Source organism: Somniosus microcephalus, chromosome 21, assembly GCF_052327205.1.
Source record: "Somniosus microcephalus isolate GS21.2 chromosome 21, FLI_Smic_1.0, whole genome shotgun sequence".
Lineage (NCBI taxonomy): Eukaryota > Metazoa > Chordata > Chondrichthyes > Squaliformes > Somniosidae > Somniosus > Somniosus microcephalus.
The window spans coordinates 63,923,855-63,942,912 of record NC_141007.1 but is presented as its reverse complement, the minus strand read 5'-3'; the positions used below and the strand labels follow the sequence as shown (position 1 = coordinate 63,942,912).

The 19,058-nt window shown below is 43.2% G+C and overlaps 1 protein-coding gene across 1 annotated transcript in view; it reads right to left on the bottom strand.

Annotated features, from left to right (window-relative positions):
- LOC147102876 (dynein axonemal heavy chain 17-like) overlaps positions 1–19,058 on the bottom strand; it is a 908,504-nt gene that overhangs the window by 282,340 nt on the left and 607,106 nt on the right. Inside the window, exons 47-49 of the mRNA XM_085963770.1 lie at positions 13,309–13,457; positions 11,504–11,786; positions 4,167–4,340 (exon numbers count right to left, since the gene is read on the bottom strand). Coding sequence (XP_085819896.1) covers positions 4,167–4,340; positions 11,504–11,786; positions 13,309–13,457 — 606 coding nt within the window. The remainder of the gene's footprint in view (positions 1–4,166; positions 4,341–11,503; positions 11,787–13,308; positions 13,458–19,058) is intronic.

Here is a 19,058-nt window from a genome sequence, read left to right as displayed (position 1 = left end):
GTGAATCTTCGCTGCACTCCTTCCATGGCAAGAACATCCTTCCTCAGATAAGGTGACCAAAACTGCACACAATACTCAAGGTGCGGTCTCACCAAGGCCCTGTACAACTGCAGCAAGACATCCTTGTTCCTCTACTCGAACCCTCTTGCTACGAAGGCCAACATACCATTTGCCTTCTTAACCGCCAGTTGCACCTGCATACTTACCTTCAGCGACTGGTGCACAAGAACACCCAGGTCTCTTTGCACTTCCCCTTCTCCCAATCTATTGCCATTCAAATAATAATCTGCCTTCTTGTTTTTGCCACCAAAGTGGATAACCTCACATTTATCCACATTATAGTGCATTTGCCATGTTTCTGCCCAATCACCCAACCTGTCCAAATCATATTGGAGTTTCACAACATCCTCCTCACAGCATACCCTCCCACCCAGCTTTGTGTCGTCTGCAAATTTGGAGATACTACATCCAATTCCCTCGTCCAGATCATTAATATATATTGTGAACAGCTGGGGTCACCTGGATCACCTGGAATAGCTTCTCTTCCCACTCCCGCATCATTACCTCTGGAGTCCCCCAAGGATTTATCCTTGGCCCCACTTCTATTTCTCATCTACATGCTGCCCCTTGGTGATATTATCCGAAAATACAACAGGTTCCACACATACGCTGAAGATACTCAGCTCTATCTCAGTACCACCTCTCTTGACCCCTCCACTGTCTCTGATTTATCACACTGCTTGTCAACATCCAATATCGGATGAGCAGAAATTTCCTCCAACTAAATACTGGGAAGACTGAAGCCATTTTCTTTGGTCCCCGCCATAAACTCCGTTCCTTAACCATCGTTCCATCTCCGGTAACTGTCTGAAGCTGAGCCAGACCGTTCGCAGCTGTGGCTCAGTCGGTAGCACCCTTGCCTGAGTCAGACGGTTGTAGGTTCAAATCCCACTCCAGAGAGTTGATCACAAAAATCTAGGCTGACAGTCCAGTGCAGTACTGAGGGAGTGCTGCATTGTCGGAAATGCTGTCTTTTGGATGAGATGTTAAATCAAGGCTCCATCTGCCCTCTAAGGTGGATGTAAAAGATCCCATGGCACTATTTCCAAGACGAGCAGGGGAGTTATCTCCAGCATCCTAGCCAATCTTTATCCCTCAATCAAATCACTAAAAAACAGATTATCTGGTGATTATCACATTGCTGTTAGTGGGAGCTTGCTGTGCACAAACTGGCTGCCACATTTCCTAAATGATTACACTTCAAAAAGTACTTCATTGGATGTATGCGCTTTGGGATGTCCGGTGGTCATGAAAGGTGCTATATAAATGCAAGTCTTTTTTTTGGTGTTATGTTTGATCCCGAGATGAGCTTCCAACCACATATCCGCACCATCACCAAGACTGCCTACTTCCGTAACATCACCCGACACTGACCCTGCCTCAGCTCACCTGCTGCTGAAACCCTCTTGGTTAGTCTAGACTTGATTATTCCAATGCTCCTGGCTGGCCCCCAATCTGCCGCCCTACATAAACTTGTGCTCATCCAAAACTCTGCTGCCTATATCTTAACTTGCATCAAGCCTCGTTTACCCATCACCCCTGTGTTTGCTGACCTACACTGGTCCGACAACGCCTCAATTTTAAAATCCTCATCCTTGTTTTCAAATCCCTCCATGGTCTCGCCCCTCTCTATCGCTGTAACCTCCTCCAACCCTACAAGCTTTTGAGATCTCTGCGCACCTCCAATTCTGGCTGCTTGCACATCCCTGATTTTAATTGCTCCACCACTGGTGGCCGTGCTTTCAGCTGCCTTGGCCCTAAGCTTTGGAATTCCCTCCCTATACCTCTCCACCTCTCTACCTCTCTCCCCTCCTTAAAACCTACTTTTTTGACCAAGCTTTTGGTCATCTGTCCTGTAACTCCTTCTGTGGTTCAGTGTCAAAAATGTTTTTAGTGATAACGCTCGTTAAGCACCTTGGGACATTTTGCTACATTAAAGGTGCTATATATATGCAAGTTATTATTGCTTGATGCTATCTTTATGCTTGTGTAAACTATTTCAATACTGTGTGCAATGTTAAGTCATTAAAGGTAACTTTGATTCATTTACATAGTGTGACTTTCTTTGGCTGGCTACTGTCCAGGTCCACAAATCACTGGAACATCGGTATCCCTACCACCCATATCCCCTTCATCACCAAGTCTCTTTACTTCCATCTCTGCAACATTAACCATTTCTGTCACTACCTCAGCTTAATGCCACAAAAACTTTTATCCATGATTTTGTCATATCCAGAATCCAATGCTAGCCTCACTGGCTTTCCATCATCCACCTTCCACAAACTTGAACTTGTCCAAAACACAACCACCCACACCCTGTTCTGCACTAAGGCCTTATTATCCATCACCCTCATCCCAGCTGACCTACACTAGATCCCCATCCCTCAATGCATTCAATTTAAAATCCTTGTCCTCATCTTCAAATCCATCCACAACATTGCACTTCCCTACCTCTGCAATTTCCTCCAGCCATACAACCCCTTCCACACTGTTCAGTCTTCCAACCCTGATCTCCTATGCATCTTCCCCCCTTGCTCCACCATTGGCGGCACAACTGTCAATCACTTTCACCCTATTCTTTGGAACTCCCTCCCTGAATCACTCTGCCTTTTTACTTATCTGATTTTTTTTAGAAACCCATTTTCTCGACCAAGCCTTTAGCCTCCTCCCACGGTTCAGTTCTGTTCTCCTTATTATTCCTTTGTAAAGCATCTTGGGACATCTTGCGTGTTAAAGGCACTATATAAATGCAAGTTGTTGTTCTGGTGTTTATTGCCCTCCCAAAATTTTCCACTCTTGTGTCTCATTTCCTGAGGGCAGCAGTTCATCTCTACTGGCGGGGTGGTCTGCACCCATGGTGTCGACCTGCTTTTTTTCCTGGCATCTAGATTTCCAGGTAACTAACTAGAGTCTGCGGCACCTTGCTGGTTTTCATGTTTCCCTTTTTACCTGTCCCCCTTTAGCTATTCACACGCTCTGTGTCTCATATATGTCTTTTATTATTATGCCTCCTTTTCTCTCCTGCTATTATCACTTATGCTATTTAACCATCTCCTGTTCTCCACCTAAGCACTTCACAGGTCATTCTATTTATTTTCCTACTTTTATTTTTGTTCCCCTTTACCTTCTAAGTGTTTCTTTTTAAATGTTCATTTGATTATGTTTCATTCTTGAGGAAGTGCCTAAGACCTGAAATACTGACTTCTGTTTCTTCACAGTTGCTGCCTGACCTGCTGAGTATTACCAGCTTTTTCTCTTTTTGTTTTCAGATATCGAGAATCCGCAGTATTTTGTTTTATGTCTGATCTTATTCTCCCCTGACATCCACACATATGCAGTCACTGAAGAGCAACGGGAAGCAGCAAATCTAACTGAATTTTCTTCTCCTGGATCAGAGATACTGGAGCATAAATTCAACAGGATGAATTTAGCAGAGTGACGGCCCATCGCTAAATTCGTCAAGACCTTTTTAGGTGGCCTTGGTGTTCACCTGAAATGAGTGCAGGCCTCATTTCCATATTGCATAAGCTCTGACTAATTTTTGAGGCTCTACAGCGGCCTAATGAAATCACTGGAGATCTCTAAAGAAACCGGCAGGTAAGTTTGTTTTAACTTATCTAATGCAGAGCTAGAAGGAGCATGAGTGATCCTCTTGCCTCCATATTAATACTACGGGCCACTGCTAGACTGCGCCTACTCCCCCTCCCGCCTTAGCCAAGCGAAGGGGCTGAACTGGTGAGCTGCATCGGGATGCCCGATTGGTGCTTGCAGCTCATTGGATTTATTCCAATGAAGCCCGAGGACGAATTTAGGATGGTCCTCGGACCTTTCTGTTCTGGCATGACATTGTTGTGCGCCGCCAGAATCGTGCCTGATTTTGGGCACTAATGAATTTAGGCCCCAATGAACCTAACTGTAGCATCCCCACCACCGTCTTGAGGAAGATCAGTTAACACAGATGAGGGATTAAAACCTGCATCTTTATGGTCTGTATGACTCAGTACTACATCACAGGGGGAGCATTTGCACACAAAGCTATAGGAGGAACGCCAAGGAAGTCATTAAAGGATTAAAAATTTTAAAAAATATGTTTTTCAATTAAGTACCTGGAGTGGTAAATCAGAATCCAATTCAAATGTGGGCACCTTTTCTGACCAAGAGATAAACCTCTTTGTTTCTGAATCAATGTAGTAGTCAAAGATAGTCCCTTGGGATGGGAACTTGACAGATTTAAATTCATTCACCCACCATTTGCTGAATTCTACACGATAATCCACCAGCTGTAAGAAATATTGTACATTTCAAAAAATATATTATTTCATGGCTTTCAGTAAACATACCAATTACTAGGTTTATTCAATATTAGAAGTTTGAGCATTTACCAGGCAAGTAAAATTAATGATACCTTCCCAATCAGTTTTAAATTACATATATAGCAGATAGGAATAGTACTGTGAAGCAGTGTCTCTTCAGAGATTGAATAATATAGGCAATATAGATAAAAATTTCCTCATTCTCTGAATTAAGTTCAATCTCTAATACATTTTGGAATTGCTGTCATCTTACACAGAAGTCACAACAAACACACGTCTTTTTAAGAAAATCAGGTGACATTTCCTACCTTGCTATAGCATAAGGATCGATTCCCTGACATTGTGCTAGGGCAGCAGCAACCTGCTGGGAGTGCACGAGGCCCACACAACTGGAAAGGTAGGCCTCAGTGCACTTGGCACTGAACTGATTCCATGAGAGCAGAAATGTTGTCAGTTTTGGAGGTCATGCTACAGGTGTGCATTGGCCTCTTTGGACCCCACAAAATTATTTTCATTAATGCTAATTGATTCCACAATAAATTCCCTATAGCCTTTTCAGTCCAGCTCTTTATTGGCTGTAAGCCCATATAAAATTGCTCCATATAAAAGGCCTCCATGCTATTCACTTAATAACTGAACTTTATAGTGCAGTTATTTTTTCTGCTTCTTGCTGCTTTTTTCTGTAGTGCAGCACTTTTTTGTACCTCCAACAGCAGTATTCTCACAAATTGTCAACCTCAGTTGAAATCAAGTGCTCAGCATAGGCATTCCACTGGGCTTGCCAATAACTGTCATGGTTTTGGAAAAGAGGAATTCCTGTGGTCATGGAATTACTTTATTCGATCTAGACACACCTCCTTGGGCATGTCAAAGAGACCTCTCTTTCCATCTATGTGGTTGACATGGTGTACATGAACTTCCAAAAGGCTTTGATAAAGTGCCGCATAATAGGCTTGCCAGCAAAGTTGAAGCCCATGGAATAAAAGGGACAGTGGCAGCATGGATACAAAATTGGCTAAGTGACAGGAAACAGAGAGTAGTGGTGAATGGTTGTTTTTCGGACTGGAGGAAGGTACACAGTGGTATTCCCCAGGGGTCGGTACTAGGACCACTGCTTTTCTTGATATATATTAATGACATGGACTTGGGTGTAAAGGGCACAGTTTCAAAATTTGCAGATGATACAAAACTTTGAAGTATAGTGAACAGTGAGGAGGATAGTGATAGACTTCAAGAAGACATAGACAGCTGGTGAAATGGGCGGACACGTGGCAGATGAAATTTAACATAGAAAAGTGCGACGTGATACATTTTGGTAGGAAGAACAAGGAGAGGCAGTGTGCTGCCTTCCTTTAGGAATTTATGTTAGTTTTCAAGTTAATTTAGGGGTTTAATTAATTTGGGTCGATTCCCATTGTGTGCCGCCACCTAGTGGATATTTGGTACCTAGCAAGCGCAGTAAAGTGCTGTAAAGTAAATTGCTGTAGATCACAAGACATGCAGCTGGACACATGGTGCTGCAAGTTATTTTCCTGTTACGTTTCGGCCTTGGACACTATTTGTCTGTAAGTACTTGAGAATGTTATAGATGATTAGTGTACACTATATTTTGCAGAAAATGTTTAGTTTTGTAACCTTTCTCTGTAAGCAAACCTACACAGCTAGCCGTGAAGTGCTCGCTCTCTGTATCTAACTTGTTAGCTTGTAGCTGTATTTTGATGCACTATGTACAGGGCTAATTTAAAGTGAATGTAAGAGAATGCCTTTCAGTTTGCTAAATGTATATTCACAGTAAGCTGTGTTTTCACGTGTTTTGGTAAGTTACATGCCAAATGTACTGTGTTGCTCATGCTTACCTAAGTTTGTGTATGCATATCAGTTATGTGCTTGTGTACTAATGTATGCTTCCACTTCTGTATTGTATTTCAGTTTCACAATAAGAATCTTTCAGTAAAGTTTACAAGAAAAGTCAAGCCTTGTGATTTTTACGGGAAGATATCAAGTTGTTAGCTACCTGTCTAGATCTGCATAGGAACGCGCTGCAAGGGCAGTAGAGGCAGTATAAACTAAAGGGTACATTCCTAAAGGGGTTGTTTGAACAGAGAGATCTGGGGTTTTATGTGCACAAATTGTTGAAGGTGGCAGGGCAGGTTGAGAAAGCGGTTAAAAAAGCATACGGGATCCTGGGCTTCATAAATAGAGGACTAGAGTACAAAAGCAAGGAAGTTATGATGAACCCTTATAAAACACTGGTTCGGCCTCAACTGGAGTATTGTGTCCAATTCTGGGCACTGCACTTTAGGAAGGATTTGCAGGCCTTAGAGAGGGTGCAGAAAAGATTTAGAATGATTCCAGGGATGAGGGACTTCAGTTACGTGGATAGACTAGGGAAACTGGGTGACATGAATCAGTCATTCATGAAAGAAAGACTTATAAAATAATAAGAGCGGCCTGCGGGTGGCGCTGTCCAGGGAGAGTATAAATACTTGGGCACGGGCCCAACTTGCGCAGGACATTCTTAACAGGAACTAGTGAAGGACACAACTAGACCTCCATGTTGTAAAACGGTTGATTAAAGCTTTGTTTAATGCTAAGTCCAAGTGCCTAGTAGTTTTCTTATGTCACTGGGGTTGTTCTCCTTAGAGCAGAGAAGGTTGAGAGGAGATTTGATAGAGGTGTTCAAAATCATGGTCTGTATTTTCCGGGGCCTACGGGCGAGGGCCCCGTAAGTTCCGGGATTTTGCACGCAAAAACCCAGAACTTGTGATCTGTCAAGAATCTTCTTGACAGATCGTACCCATCCACGGGAAAAGGGCATTCGCAGGCGTAAAATTGGGCTACTGCCCAGCAAATGCCTGTGAAACTCTGCTTTTGCCAGTGTAAAAGTTTAAATGAATATAAAAATATTTTTTTCCAATTATTTAAACATTAAACATAAAATAAGTTACGGTTATTTTTAGCCCCTTTAAAACATTTAAATTTATTTTTCAAAATATTAAAATGTTGTTTTAAATGTTTAATTGTATTTTAATTAATTTTAAATATGTAATTTTTTTTTTTTGGTATGTAAATGTGTTTTTTATGTGATCCCTATCCATGCTTATGATTTGCAGATGATACAAAACTTTGAAGTATAGTGAACAGTGAGGAGGATAGTGATAGACTTCAAGAAGACATAGACAGCTGATGAAATGGGCAGACACATGATCCCAGGGGCGCTTGCGAACCGCGTGCGCCCCTGGGATATGTGGGCCTCTACTCAGGCCTTCGCGTAGAGTCCTAGGAGTGCAAGTCTTCGTGGATTCCGAGGCACCAGGTAGGCGTGGATTTTATTTGCGGATCGGAGGCATTTCCCCGCGGGAAGCCTCCAACCGCAAATTCAGGCCCCATGAGGGTTTTGACAGAGCAGATAGAGAGAAATTGTTCCCATTGGCGGAAGGGTCGAGAACCAGAGGACACAGATTTAAGGTAAAATAACTTCCCAAAACAAGCGCGCTACTTGGAGCTCCGACATGGCAAAAGAGCCCCAGGTGGGCAGAGGAAATGCTTTAAGGACACCCTCAAAGCCTGCTTGAAAATGTGCAACATCAGCACCGACACCTGGGAATCCTTGGCCCAAGACCACACAAAGTGGAGGAGAAGCATCCAGGAAGGCACCGAACACCTCAAGTCACCGGGAGCAAGCGGAAGCAAAGCGCAAGCAGCGCAAGGAGCGCACGTCAACCCAAGCACCCACCCACCCGCCCCTTCAACCACCGTCTGCCCCACCTATGACAGAGACTGCAGGTCACACGTTGGACTCGTCACTTGAGAACTCACTTTTAATGTGGAAGCAAGTCATCCTCGGTTCCGAGGGACTGCCTAAGAAGAAGAAGAAAAGAAAAGAACCAAAGGCGACATGAAAAAAGAAATTTTTACGCAGTGAGTGGTTAAGATCTGGAATGTACTGCCTGAAAGGGTGGTGGAGCCAGACTCAACCATGGCTTTCAAAGGGAAATTGGACAAGTACCTGAAGGAAAAAATTTGCTGGGCTACCGTGAAAGGGCAGGGGCATGGGACTAGCTGAAGCGCTCTTACAGAGAGCCGGCACGGGCTTGACAGGCCAAATGGCCTCCTTCTGTGCTGTAACCATTCTGTGATTCTATGGGCAAGAAATTCGGTGCCTTAGCGCCTCCCGTTAGCGCCTCCGGGGGGGTGATAACGGGACACTAAGAACTTACCACCCGGGTGCGGCGATATAACCCCTGCCTGTGAAATTCACCTGGCGGTTAGCGGCGGCAGTAACCCCTAGCGCCACGATCTCCTGCGACCAGCGATTGTGATGCCATCCGGCTGCGCATCGTCCCGGTAGCGCCCTGGACCCAAAATTCATTTCCGCCCCCTGCAGCATCGCCGGGCGATGACACCGACAGCTGCAGGAGGCGTTGATTGGGAGGCCGGGCGCTTCAGGGGCAATAGTTAAAGGCGAAGTGACCAAGGTAGATTAAAAAAAAATCTGAAATGTTCTTTGCGGTTTTTATTGGTTTCGTCGCCAGCCATCGATCAGCCCAGCACTCTGCTGCAGTGCATTGGGCTGACCGGGCCGCATCACGGCTGCTGTCGGGGACCAGGTAAGTTTTTTCCTTGCCGAGCCTGCAACGATGGCCCTTCCCTTTAAGGGAGGGAAGGAGCCTTCCAATGCGGCAGCGCTGCACGGCCCATGGCGCAGCACTGCACAACTTCCACCCCGCCTGCTGCGCTCCAGGAATGAAGTAGAGCGCTTGATTTAGCGCTCCACATCCTGCCTGGAGTGCAAAACCATCAAGGCCCTTTCAAGACAACCATCTAGCCTCTGAACACCAGAAATGAGACCCTCATATAAATTAAAGTCCACGGGCTAAAAATTCGGGGGCTTAATGCCACCCGTTACTGGCAAAGAGTTGCTTTAAGAGGGCAGCCGCGGCTCTTTCGCCAACTGGTTGCGATCCCACGGTGTCCTCCATTTTCCTAGTCCTGGCAGCGCTGCCAGTAAGATTCATCACCCTGCAAATTAAAATGAGGGCGAGGTGATGTCTGCATGGCGACTTAACGTGAGCAGGTGAGCAAGTGCCGCTTGATAGCACTGTCGACAACACCTTCCATCACTTTGCTGATGATTGAGAGTAGACTGATAGGGCGGTAATTGTCCGGATTGGACTTGTCCTGCTTTTTGTGGACAGGACATACTTGGGCAGGCAGGTTTCCACATTGTCGGGTAGATGCCAGTGTTGTAGCTGCACTGGAACAGCTTGGCTAGAGGCACAGCTAGTTCTGGAGCACAAGTCTTCAGCACGACAGCTGAGATGTTGTCGGGGCCCATAGCCTTTGCTGTATCCAGTGCACTCAGCCATTTCTTGATATCACATAGAATGAATCGAATTGGCTGAAGACTGACTTCTGTGATGGTGGGGACCTCAGGAAGAGGCCGAGATGGATCATCCACTCGGCACTTCTGGCTGAAGATGGTTGGAAATACTTCAGCCTTGTCTTTTGCACTCATGTGCTGGGCTCCGCCATCATTGAGGATGGGGATATTCATAGAGCCTTCTCCTCCCATTAGTTGTTTAATTGTCCACCACCATTCATGACTAGATGTGGCAGGGCTACAGAGCTTTGATCTGATCCGTTATATTGTGGGATCGCTTAGCTCTGTCTATAGCATGCTGCTTCCGCTGTTTAGCATGCATGTAGTCCTGTGTTGCAGCTTCCGCAGGTTGGCACCTCTTTCTTAAGTACGCCTTGTGCTGCTGCTGGCATGCTCTTCTACACTCCCTATTGAACCAGGGTTGACCCCTGGCTTGATGGTAAAGGTAGAGTGAGGGATATGCCGGGCCTTGAGGTTACAGATTGTGGTGGAATACAATTCTGCGACTACTGATCTCCCACACGCCTCATGGATGACCAGTTTTGATCTGCTAGATCTTTTCACTTTCTCATGAATAGAACTCCATGTTAGGCGAATCTAATTGGACCTATTGCCATATCAATTTCTTCAGTTTATAAGCTGATTTGTTTTCTAACAAGGTCTTTTTCCATTGGGCTAATGAGATCAGTATAACTCTTTTGTCTCGTTATCTTACAGATTTCTCTCTTGTTACATATAATTGCTATTCCACCAAATGAAACTACTAATTATAAGTCTGTCTTTGATTCTGTACCATTCAGCACCAGCTTGATTTCCCCATTCTACAGAAGCCCTAATTGAAAAGTTAATATTTACCCAGATGTTTTCCTTTCCACCATCTACAAGGCACAAGTGTGATGGAATACTCTCCACTTGCCTGGATGAGTGCAGCTCCTACAACACTCAAGAAGTTCGACACCATCCAGAATAAAGCAGCCCACTTGATTGGCACCCCATCCACCACCTTAAACATTCACTCCCTCCACCACCGGCAAACCATGGTTGCAATGTGTACCATGTACAAGGTGCACTGCAGCAACTCGCCAAGGCTTCTTCGACAGCACCTCCCAAACCCATGGCCTCTACCACCTAGAATTACAAGGGCTGCAGGGGCATGAGAACACCATCACCTCCAAGTTACACCATCCTGACTTGGCGATATATCGCTGTTCCTTCATCATCGCTGGGTCAAAATTTTGGAACTCCCTAACAGCACTATGGGAGTACCTTCAGCACATGGACTGCAGCGGTTCAAGAAGGCGGCTCACCACCACCTCCTCAAGGGCAATTAGGGATAGCAATAAATGCTGGCCTTGCCAGTGACACCCACATCCTGGGACCGAATTTTTTTTTTAATTACAAAAGGATGCATAACTGGCAAACCATTCCTCTAATGGAACATTCCTGGAAAGAACAGACCATCCCAAATCTAAACCAATTCAAAATTATGATTTTTCTGAACATACAAAGTTTGCTTCAGAATGCAGACTTGGTGCTCATCCCTTTTAAGATAAATCCTTGAACAGAAGTATTTAGCTAGTCTCCAAAAGTTTGTAATGATAAGGTCTGAGTATAATGGCTTCAACAGTTTAACAAAAATAGAATACATGCCGAATCAACCTGATTCACATATAACATGCAAAAATTCAAAATAAATTCACACTTGGCCTGAAACTTAGATATCACCTAAAATATGCCCAGGTCTTACCTGATCTTGGAACATAGTACCTCCAAAACCCCAAACGCAAGTAAACACAAAGTACAGTTCATAGAGTTCCTTGGGAGAGTCAGCAGGTGCATTGACTGGGGTCAGAAGGCATTCCATCAGATGGAGAACTGTCTGCACCATGGTTATCTCTGGAATTGGAGTAACCTTTTTAAATCCAGTACGCAACTTTTCAAGGCAGGTAGGCAAGTATTTATCAAACAATATCAGAAGATTTGCCTTTTCTGACTGTACCACACGGCTTTCAATCCAGCTAGCTACCACACTAAAGAACAAAAAAGATAATGATTTACTTAATGATGCAATACATAAAGGGCATCAAGTAAACATTTTTTGAGTTTATCTTTTCCCATCAATTTTGGCAGATATGGGCCTAGAAATACAGCTACGCAGTGCCCGTTTTTCGGTCACTAACCGGTCTACTGTGGTCCCAATATGATGGGCAGGAGGCACCCAAATATTTCCAGCCAGAAGTGTGCTACTTGCCACATACGATAAGGTGGATGCTCTGGTGTCAAAAGCGCTCGTCGCGATTATTTAAAGGGTAGAATATTTTATGTAAATTAAGATCCTGCGCTTCTTGCAGGACCCGTTTTCAATTTTCGAATGCCCCAGTGCTTCACTCATCACGTGCTGAACTCTCACAGCACAACGTGGAACTAATCGGTAGGAAGGCCCCACCACCAGTGATATTTAAAGGGATCTTGCAGTACTTACAAGATCCTTTTCTTATTTTAGGCTTCTGGTTACCTTCTGAACATTTTTTGGTGCATTTTATCACTCTGGAAAGTTCACATTATCCAGACAGAGTAAGATTTTACTGGTCTTGCACTTTTTTTTGGCTTCCTCAAAGATAGTTTGGCTGGAACCATGGGTGGTCTGGTAGAGCTGCCTTCAGGGCTGGAGGACGAAGGGGAGCAGCAAGAAAAACAAATGCCAGACGAGGGAGGAGGAGGAGGAGGAGTGCATAACAGGAAGCCATATCCACAACGGGTATTCAGGGAGCACTTCTCCTACATTAACTTTGTTCAAGAGCAATGTCTCAGTGGCTTTTGCTTCACCAAGGAGGCTGCCACCAAGCTATGTCGCCTGCTGTAGCCACAACTGGAACCTCAAACCAAGGCATGGACAGCACCGCCTGAGGCTGTAAGTGGTGTAGCTGTGAGCAGAGAGTAAGAGAGCAGTATTCTTACCTTAACAATTCTAGTGAGATCATTGAATTTCTTCCAGCATTGCAGCCGTGTCCTGGGCTCTAGGCTCCTGGTATTACATACCCTGCAATCTGTTACCACTGTTGGTGGAGTTGATGCCCCCTGGTGGGAAGATGATGACTCAGCTCCTGTCCAATGCCTAATGCATCTTTTGAGAACCTTGGTGCTCATGCAGCAGTCATATCTCTCCTTCCAAAAATGTTTCCCTGGTGTCTGCAGCCAGAATGCACCTCCCCTTTAGAGGTGCTGGCTGCCTGTAAGCGGTTTTATAGATACCCGATATCCAGCCATCCCTACAGGTGTGTAGCCAATGAGTAGCGCTAATAACACTGGCTGCACGCTTGACTCATGCAGCACTAACTGCTGTCTGAGTCAATTGCAACAGGCACGTGTAGTGCTGGCCCCACCCACTTTGTGCCCAATTCCAATCGGATTTCTAGGCCATGCACTCTGATTGAAACTATATTTTCTTAATACAATTTTAATAGAAATTGTATTTGTCTTTATTCTTTCTTGTTTTTATTTTACAACTTATAGACCATTTCAGGTAAAAAAAAAAATAAAGATGCATCTTACGGGTTCCATCCAAGATCAGCAGGGTTGATGTAAAGTATTCCTGCTCGGGACACTGTAGCTGGTGTGGCTGTTCTCAGGTGGCTGATTTCAAACAGCAAACGCATTGTGGGGTTCAGTGGAATTCGCTCATTGCTGGCAAGTGTTAGCACCTTCACATAAGAAGTCAAATTAAAACAAATTAAATAATTTTTAATTTGTCTGAAACTGAGAAAAAGATTACTTAATAAATGTATAATCATTTTTGTTTGAACAAAGGTATACTCAATGCACAATGGATTAAATCCTGCAACTGACAGACCCTGTGGGAAAAAACTGTATTTACTCCTTCTAGTTTCACATATAACATGCACCTATAACATGCAGGTAACTCTGCCACTCATGTAAGAAGTCACACAACACCAGGTTATAGTCCAACAGTTTTATTTGAAATCACAAGCTTTCGGAGCGCTGCTCCTTCGCTCCGAAAGCTTGTGATTTCAAATAAAACTTGGACTATAACCTGGTGTTGTGTGACTTCTTACATTTGTCCACCCCAGTCCAACACCGGCATCTCCACACCTCTGCCACTCATAACAGAGGATTTCTGAACCAAAGTGGTGGAGAGAAAATCTTCTAGTACATAATTTTAGTGAAAAAGTCAAGATGAGCATAAAACCAAATTTCTCCTTTTATGCTTATAAAGAGTTTTTCGCTAATAAAATTGGGAAAAGTATTGCAAGTTTGGATTTTCCCCTGCATGAGTGGTTCAAACTTTTTCTGCTTTTTGCCGTGCTACATGAGCTGTAATGATTCAATTTTTACAGTGCCTGATGTTTTGCACAGCATTTTGCATCAAATGTGCAGTGTAACTGTTGTAATTTCTTATAAATTGATGGTCTCATACCAGTAGTACCAAGCATTGGCAGTACTTCCTAAACCTGGGCATCTTCTTGACGCTGTCTTTATTATTAGTAAATTAACGTGCAGTTAATAGCAAAAAAATATATATATATATATTTTGGTTCTTTCTTCACAAAGGAGGACACAAATAACCTCCCAGAGATGTCGGGGAACATAGGGTCTGATGAAAGGGAGGAACTGAAAGAAATCACTATTTGTAGGGAAATGGTGTTAAGGAAATTGATGGGATTGAAGGCCGATAAATCCCCAGGGCCTGATAATCTACATCCTAGGGTACTTAAGGAAGTGGCCCTAGAAATAGTAGATGTATTGCTGGTCATCTTCCAACATTCGATGGAATCTAGAACAGTACCCATGGATTGGAGGGTAGCTAATGTTACCCCACTATTCAAAAAAGGTGGTAGAGAGAAAACGGGGAATTATAGAGCAGTAAGTCTGACATCGGTAGTGGGGAAAATGCTAGAGTCCATTATAAAAGATGTAATAGCAGAGCACTTGGAAAACAGTGACAGGATCGGACAAAGTCAACATGGATTTACAAAGGGTAAATCGTGCTTGACTAATCTACTGGAATTTTTTGAGGATGTAACTGGTAAAATAGATAAGGGAGAACCAGTGGATGTGGTGTATTTGGACTTTCAGAAAGCTTTCGATAAGGTCCCACATAAGAGATTAGCGTGTAAAGTTAAGGCACATGGGATTGGGGGCAAGGTATTGACTTGGATAGAGAACTGGTTGGCGGACAGAAAGCAAAGAGTTGGAATAAACGGGTCGTTTTCCGAGTGGCAGGCAGTGACTAGTGGGGTACCGCAGGATATATTAATGATCTAGACAAGGGAACTAGATGTAATATCTCCAAATTTGCAGACGACACAAAGCTGGGTGGGCGTGTGTGCTGTGAGGAGGATGCCGAGAAACTCCAGGATGATTTGGACAGGTTGGGTGATTGGGCAGAAGAATGTGGATAAATGTGAGGTTATCCACTTTGATAGCAAAAACAGGAAGGCAGATTATTATCTGAATGGCAATAGATTGGGAGAAGGGGAAGTGCAACGAGACCTGGGTGTCCTTGTGCACCAGTCGCTGAAGGTAAGCATGCAGGTGCAGCAGGCGGTTAAGAAGGCAAATGATATGTTGGCCTTCGTAGCGAGAGGGTTTGAGTACAGGAACAAGGATGTCTTGCTGCAGTTGTACAGGGCCTTGGTGAGACCACATCTTGAGTATTGTGTGCAGTTTTGGTCGCCTTATCTGAGGAAGGATGTTCTTGCCATGGAAGGAGTTCAGCGAAGATTCACCAGACTGATACCTGGGATGGCAGGAATGACGTATGAGGAGAGATTGGGTCGATTGGGCTTTTACTCGCTGGAGTTTAGAAGAATGAGAGGGGATCTCATTGAAACTTATACAATCCTGACAGGACTGGACAGACTAGATGCAGGAAGGATGTTCCCGATGGTCGGGGAGTCCAGAACCAGGGGTCACAGTCTAAGGATAAGGGGTAGGCCATTTAGGACAGAAATGAGGAGGAAATTCTTCACCCAGAGAGTGGTGAACCTGTGGAATTCTCTACCACAGAAGGCAGTAGAGGCCAATTCATTAAATATATTCAAGAAGGAGTTGGATATATTTCTTAAGGCTAAAGGGATCAAGGGGTATGGGGAGAAAGCAGGGACAGGGTACTGAATTTGGATGATCAGCCATGATCGCATTGAATGGCAGAGCAGGCTTGAGGGGCCGAATGGCCTACTCCTGGTCCTATCTTCTATGTTTCTATGTTAGTTCCCAGGCGCAACAGAGAAGTAACAGGAGTGAATACCCTTGATGTTGGGTCTCTGCCCTTTTTACACAGCCCAGGGATTTCCTAGGTATCCCCTGTGGGCAGAATGCTTGAACCTGGAGTAGACATATGAGACAGCTATTCAAATGAGGCAATGTAAGCAAATGTGAGGTTATCTATTTTAGACCTAAAACGGATAGAACAAGGTACTTTCTAAATGGTGAAAAGTTAAAAACAGTGCAAGTCCAATGAGACTTAGGGGACCTGGTACACAGATCATTAAAATGTCATGAACAGATACAGAAAATAATCAAAAAGACGAATGGAATGCTGGCCTTTATATCTAGAGGACTAGAATACAAGGGGGTAGATGTTATGCTACAGCGATACAAAGCCCTGGTTAGACCACACCTCAAGCACTGTGAGCAGTTCTGGGCACCACTCTGTTGGAAGGATATATTGGCCTTGGAGGGAGTGCAGCATAGGTTTACCAGAATGATACCCAGACTCCGGGGGTTAAATTTCGAGGAGAAATTACACAAACTAGGGTTCTATTCCCTGGAATTTAGCAGGTTAAGGGGTAGTTTGATTGAAGTTTTCAAGATATTAAGGGGAACAAATAGGATAGATAGAGATAAACTATTTCCGCTGGTTGGGGAGTCTAGGACTCGGGGGCATAGTCTAAAAATTAGAGCTAGACCCTTCAGGAATGAAATTAGGAAACACTTGGGTGGTAGAAGTTGGGACCTCTCTTCTGCAAACGGCAACTAATGCTAGATCAATTGTTAATTTTAAATCGGATTTGATAGATTTTTGTTAACCAAAGGTATAGAGGGATATGGGGCAAAGGCTGGTATATGGAGTTAGGTCGCAGATCAGCCATGATCTCATTAAATGGTGGAACAGGCTAAATGGACTACTCCTGTTTCTATGTTCCTATGTTCCTATGATGCCAGTTAAGGCCCACAACGTTAAAGAGATTCAAGTTAATATATTCCTCCAAGCAGAAGCATCGAGAGCTGTAACAAAATTTGCATATCCAAATCTAAAGTAGTAATATCTGAAGCAGAGAAATGTATGCTAGTCTGTTTAACAATTGAGCACAAATCTGTCAAAACTAGTCTATTGTTCTTAAATTAGTTACTTAACATGAATTATCTGATAATTTAATTGAAATTGTACAAAATTGAAAACACGTTGAAAATTGATTACTTTGAACTTCTTAATTTAAATTGTTGGTTAATTCAAATTTGAATTCCTATCCAAATGGATCATGACCAGTGAAACCTGCTGCTTAATTTGAATTCAACATCATGTGACTTGGTGTGATAGTCTATTCCTGCGTAAATGTAGCGTATCACTGAGTAAAACAGAAAGCTGTCTGAGAGATGTTTCAGAAGAATTTTGTGAAATGTTTGCAAGCAATATTGAAGGCAGTTTAAGAGCATGGCTAGATACAAGTATAAGACTATATCAATCAGAAAATGTATATGATTACATTTGTGGAGAAGCACCCTGAAAAAATTAAGAAAGCTGTGGAACAGAAATTAAATATCCCTTCCACCACCCTATTTATCTACCTGATAAAAAAGCAGAGAAGCAACACCAATTGCCAGCAGAATTTTCCAGCCAAAGGAAAAGGATGCACACCTTAATTTACCCTGCTGTTGATCAGCTTTGCTGAACTGGTTCAAGTTGGCCAGAGCAGCTAAACTTTCTGGGCTCTCTGACCTTGTCTTGCTGGAAAGGGTGAATGAATGCGCTGAAAAAAAGCCATGGGCAAGCAGAATTCCCAAAGAAATGCCCATGCTATCCATAAGATGCTGTCATCTATTTTAACAAATTATGTTGAATAGTAGCAAAATTTAAATTGAAAACAAAAAATAACAAAACAAAGATCCAATCCAAAGTGTCACACATAAAAAGCAAAAACAAAGTCCAGAAGCATGTTGTCAAAAAATACAGCAAAAGGATAAATTACAAATTTAGTTCTGATGTTAGTTCAGGCGTTAAGTCTTTACCGCTGATTTTCCACTTCCTCTGTGCCTGGAACATTACCTGGGATTGAAATTTCAGCCCTTTATTAAGGCATGGGATAATTAAGGATGGCCAGGATGCATTTTAGAGCTAAGTTATGGTTGACAAATTGAATAAAGTTTTTTTTTTTTTTTTTTTTAAGAGAAGTGACTCATTGAACTGATAACGGGATTGCATTAGATGCAAAATATATTGTATTTTCAGAAAGCATTCGATAAGGTGTGTCACAGGAGATTTGTTAGAAAAATTCAGGTGTATGGCAGCAGACAACATGTGGCTGATTGACAAGTAACAAAGGGTTAGAGTTAATAGATTTTTCTCAAATCAAAGAAGGGTAGGAATTGGTAATCCTTGGGGGGTCAGAGCTAAATCGACTGTTGACCTCCATATATAGATCATTAGATTTGGGAATAGGATACATGATTTTAAAATTTGATAATGGTACAAAAGTAGGGGTTTGGAAAAAAGTGAGGAGGGCTGTAATAAATTTCAGGGGCACATAGACAGGTTAACAGAATGGATAGACAGGTGCAATTTAATATGGAGAAGGGAGAAGCGATGCATATGGGAAGAAAAACAAGGAATGGGAGTATACATTTAATGGAAAGATGTTGAAGTGTGTGGATGACCAGAAGGGCCGAGGGGCTCAAATACATAATAGTTCCCTGAAAGTGGGAGTGCAGGTAGATAAGGCCGTAAAAAAGACTAATAGCAATTTGAGTATTAGCATTTAGAATAAAAGAGTACAAGACTGAAGAGGGAATGATGAATTTGTATAAGCAATAGTTAGGTCACAGAATTCTGTGTGCAGTTTTGGAGACCCCGCTATAGAAATGACTCTAAAGCCATAGCATGGCATACAAACAGTCACGGGGAGATAGAAGAACAGATATGTAGGCAAATCTCAGAGAAGTGTAGAAATAATAGGGTTATAATAGTAAGGGATTTCAACTTCCCCAATATTAACTGGGATAATCAGAGCGTGAAAGGCTTAGAGGGTGCGGAATTCTTAAAGTGCATCCAGGAGAGCTTTTTG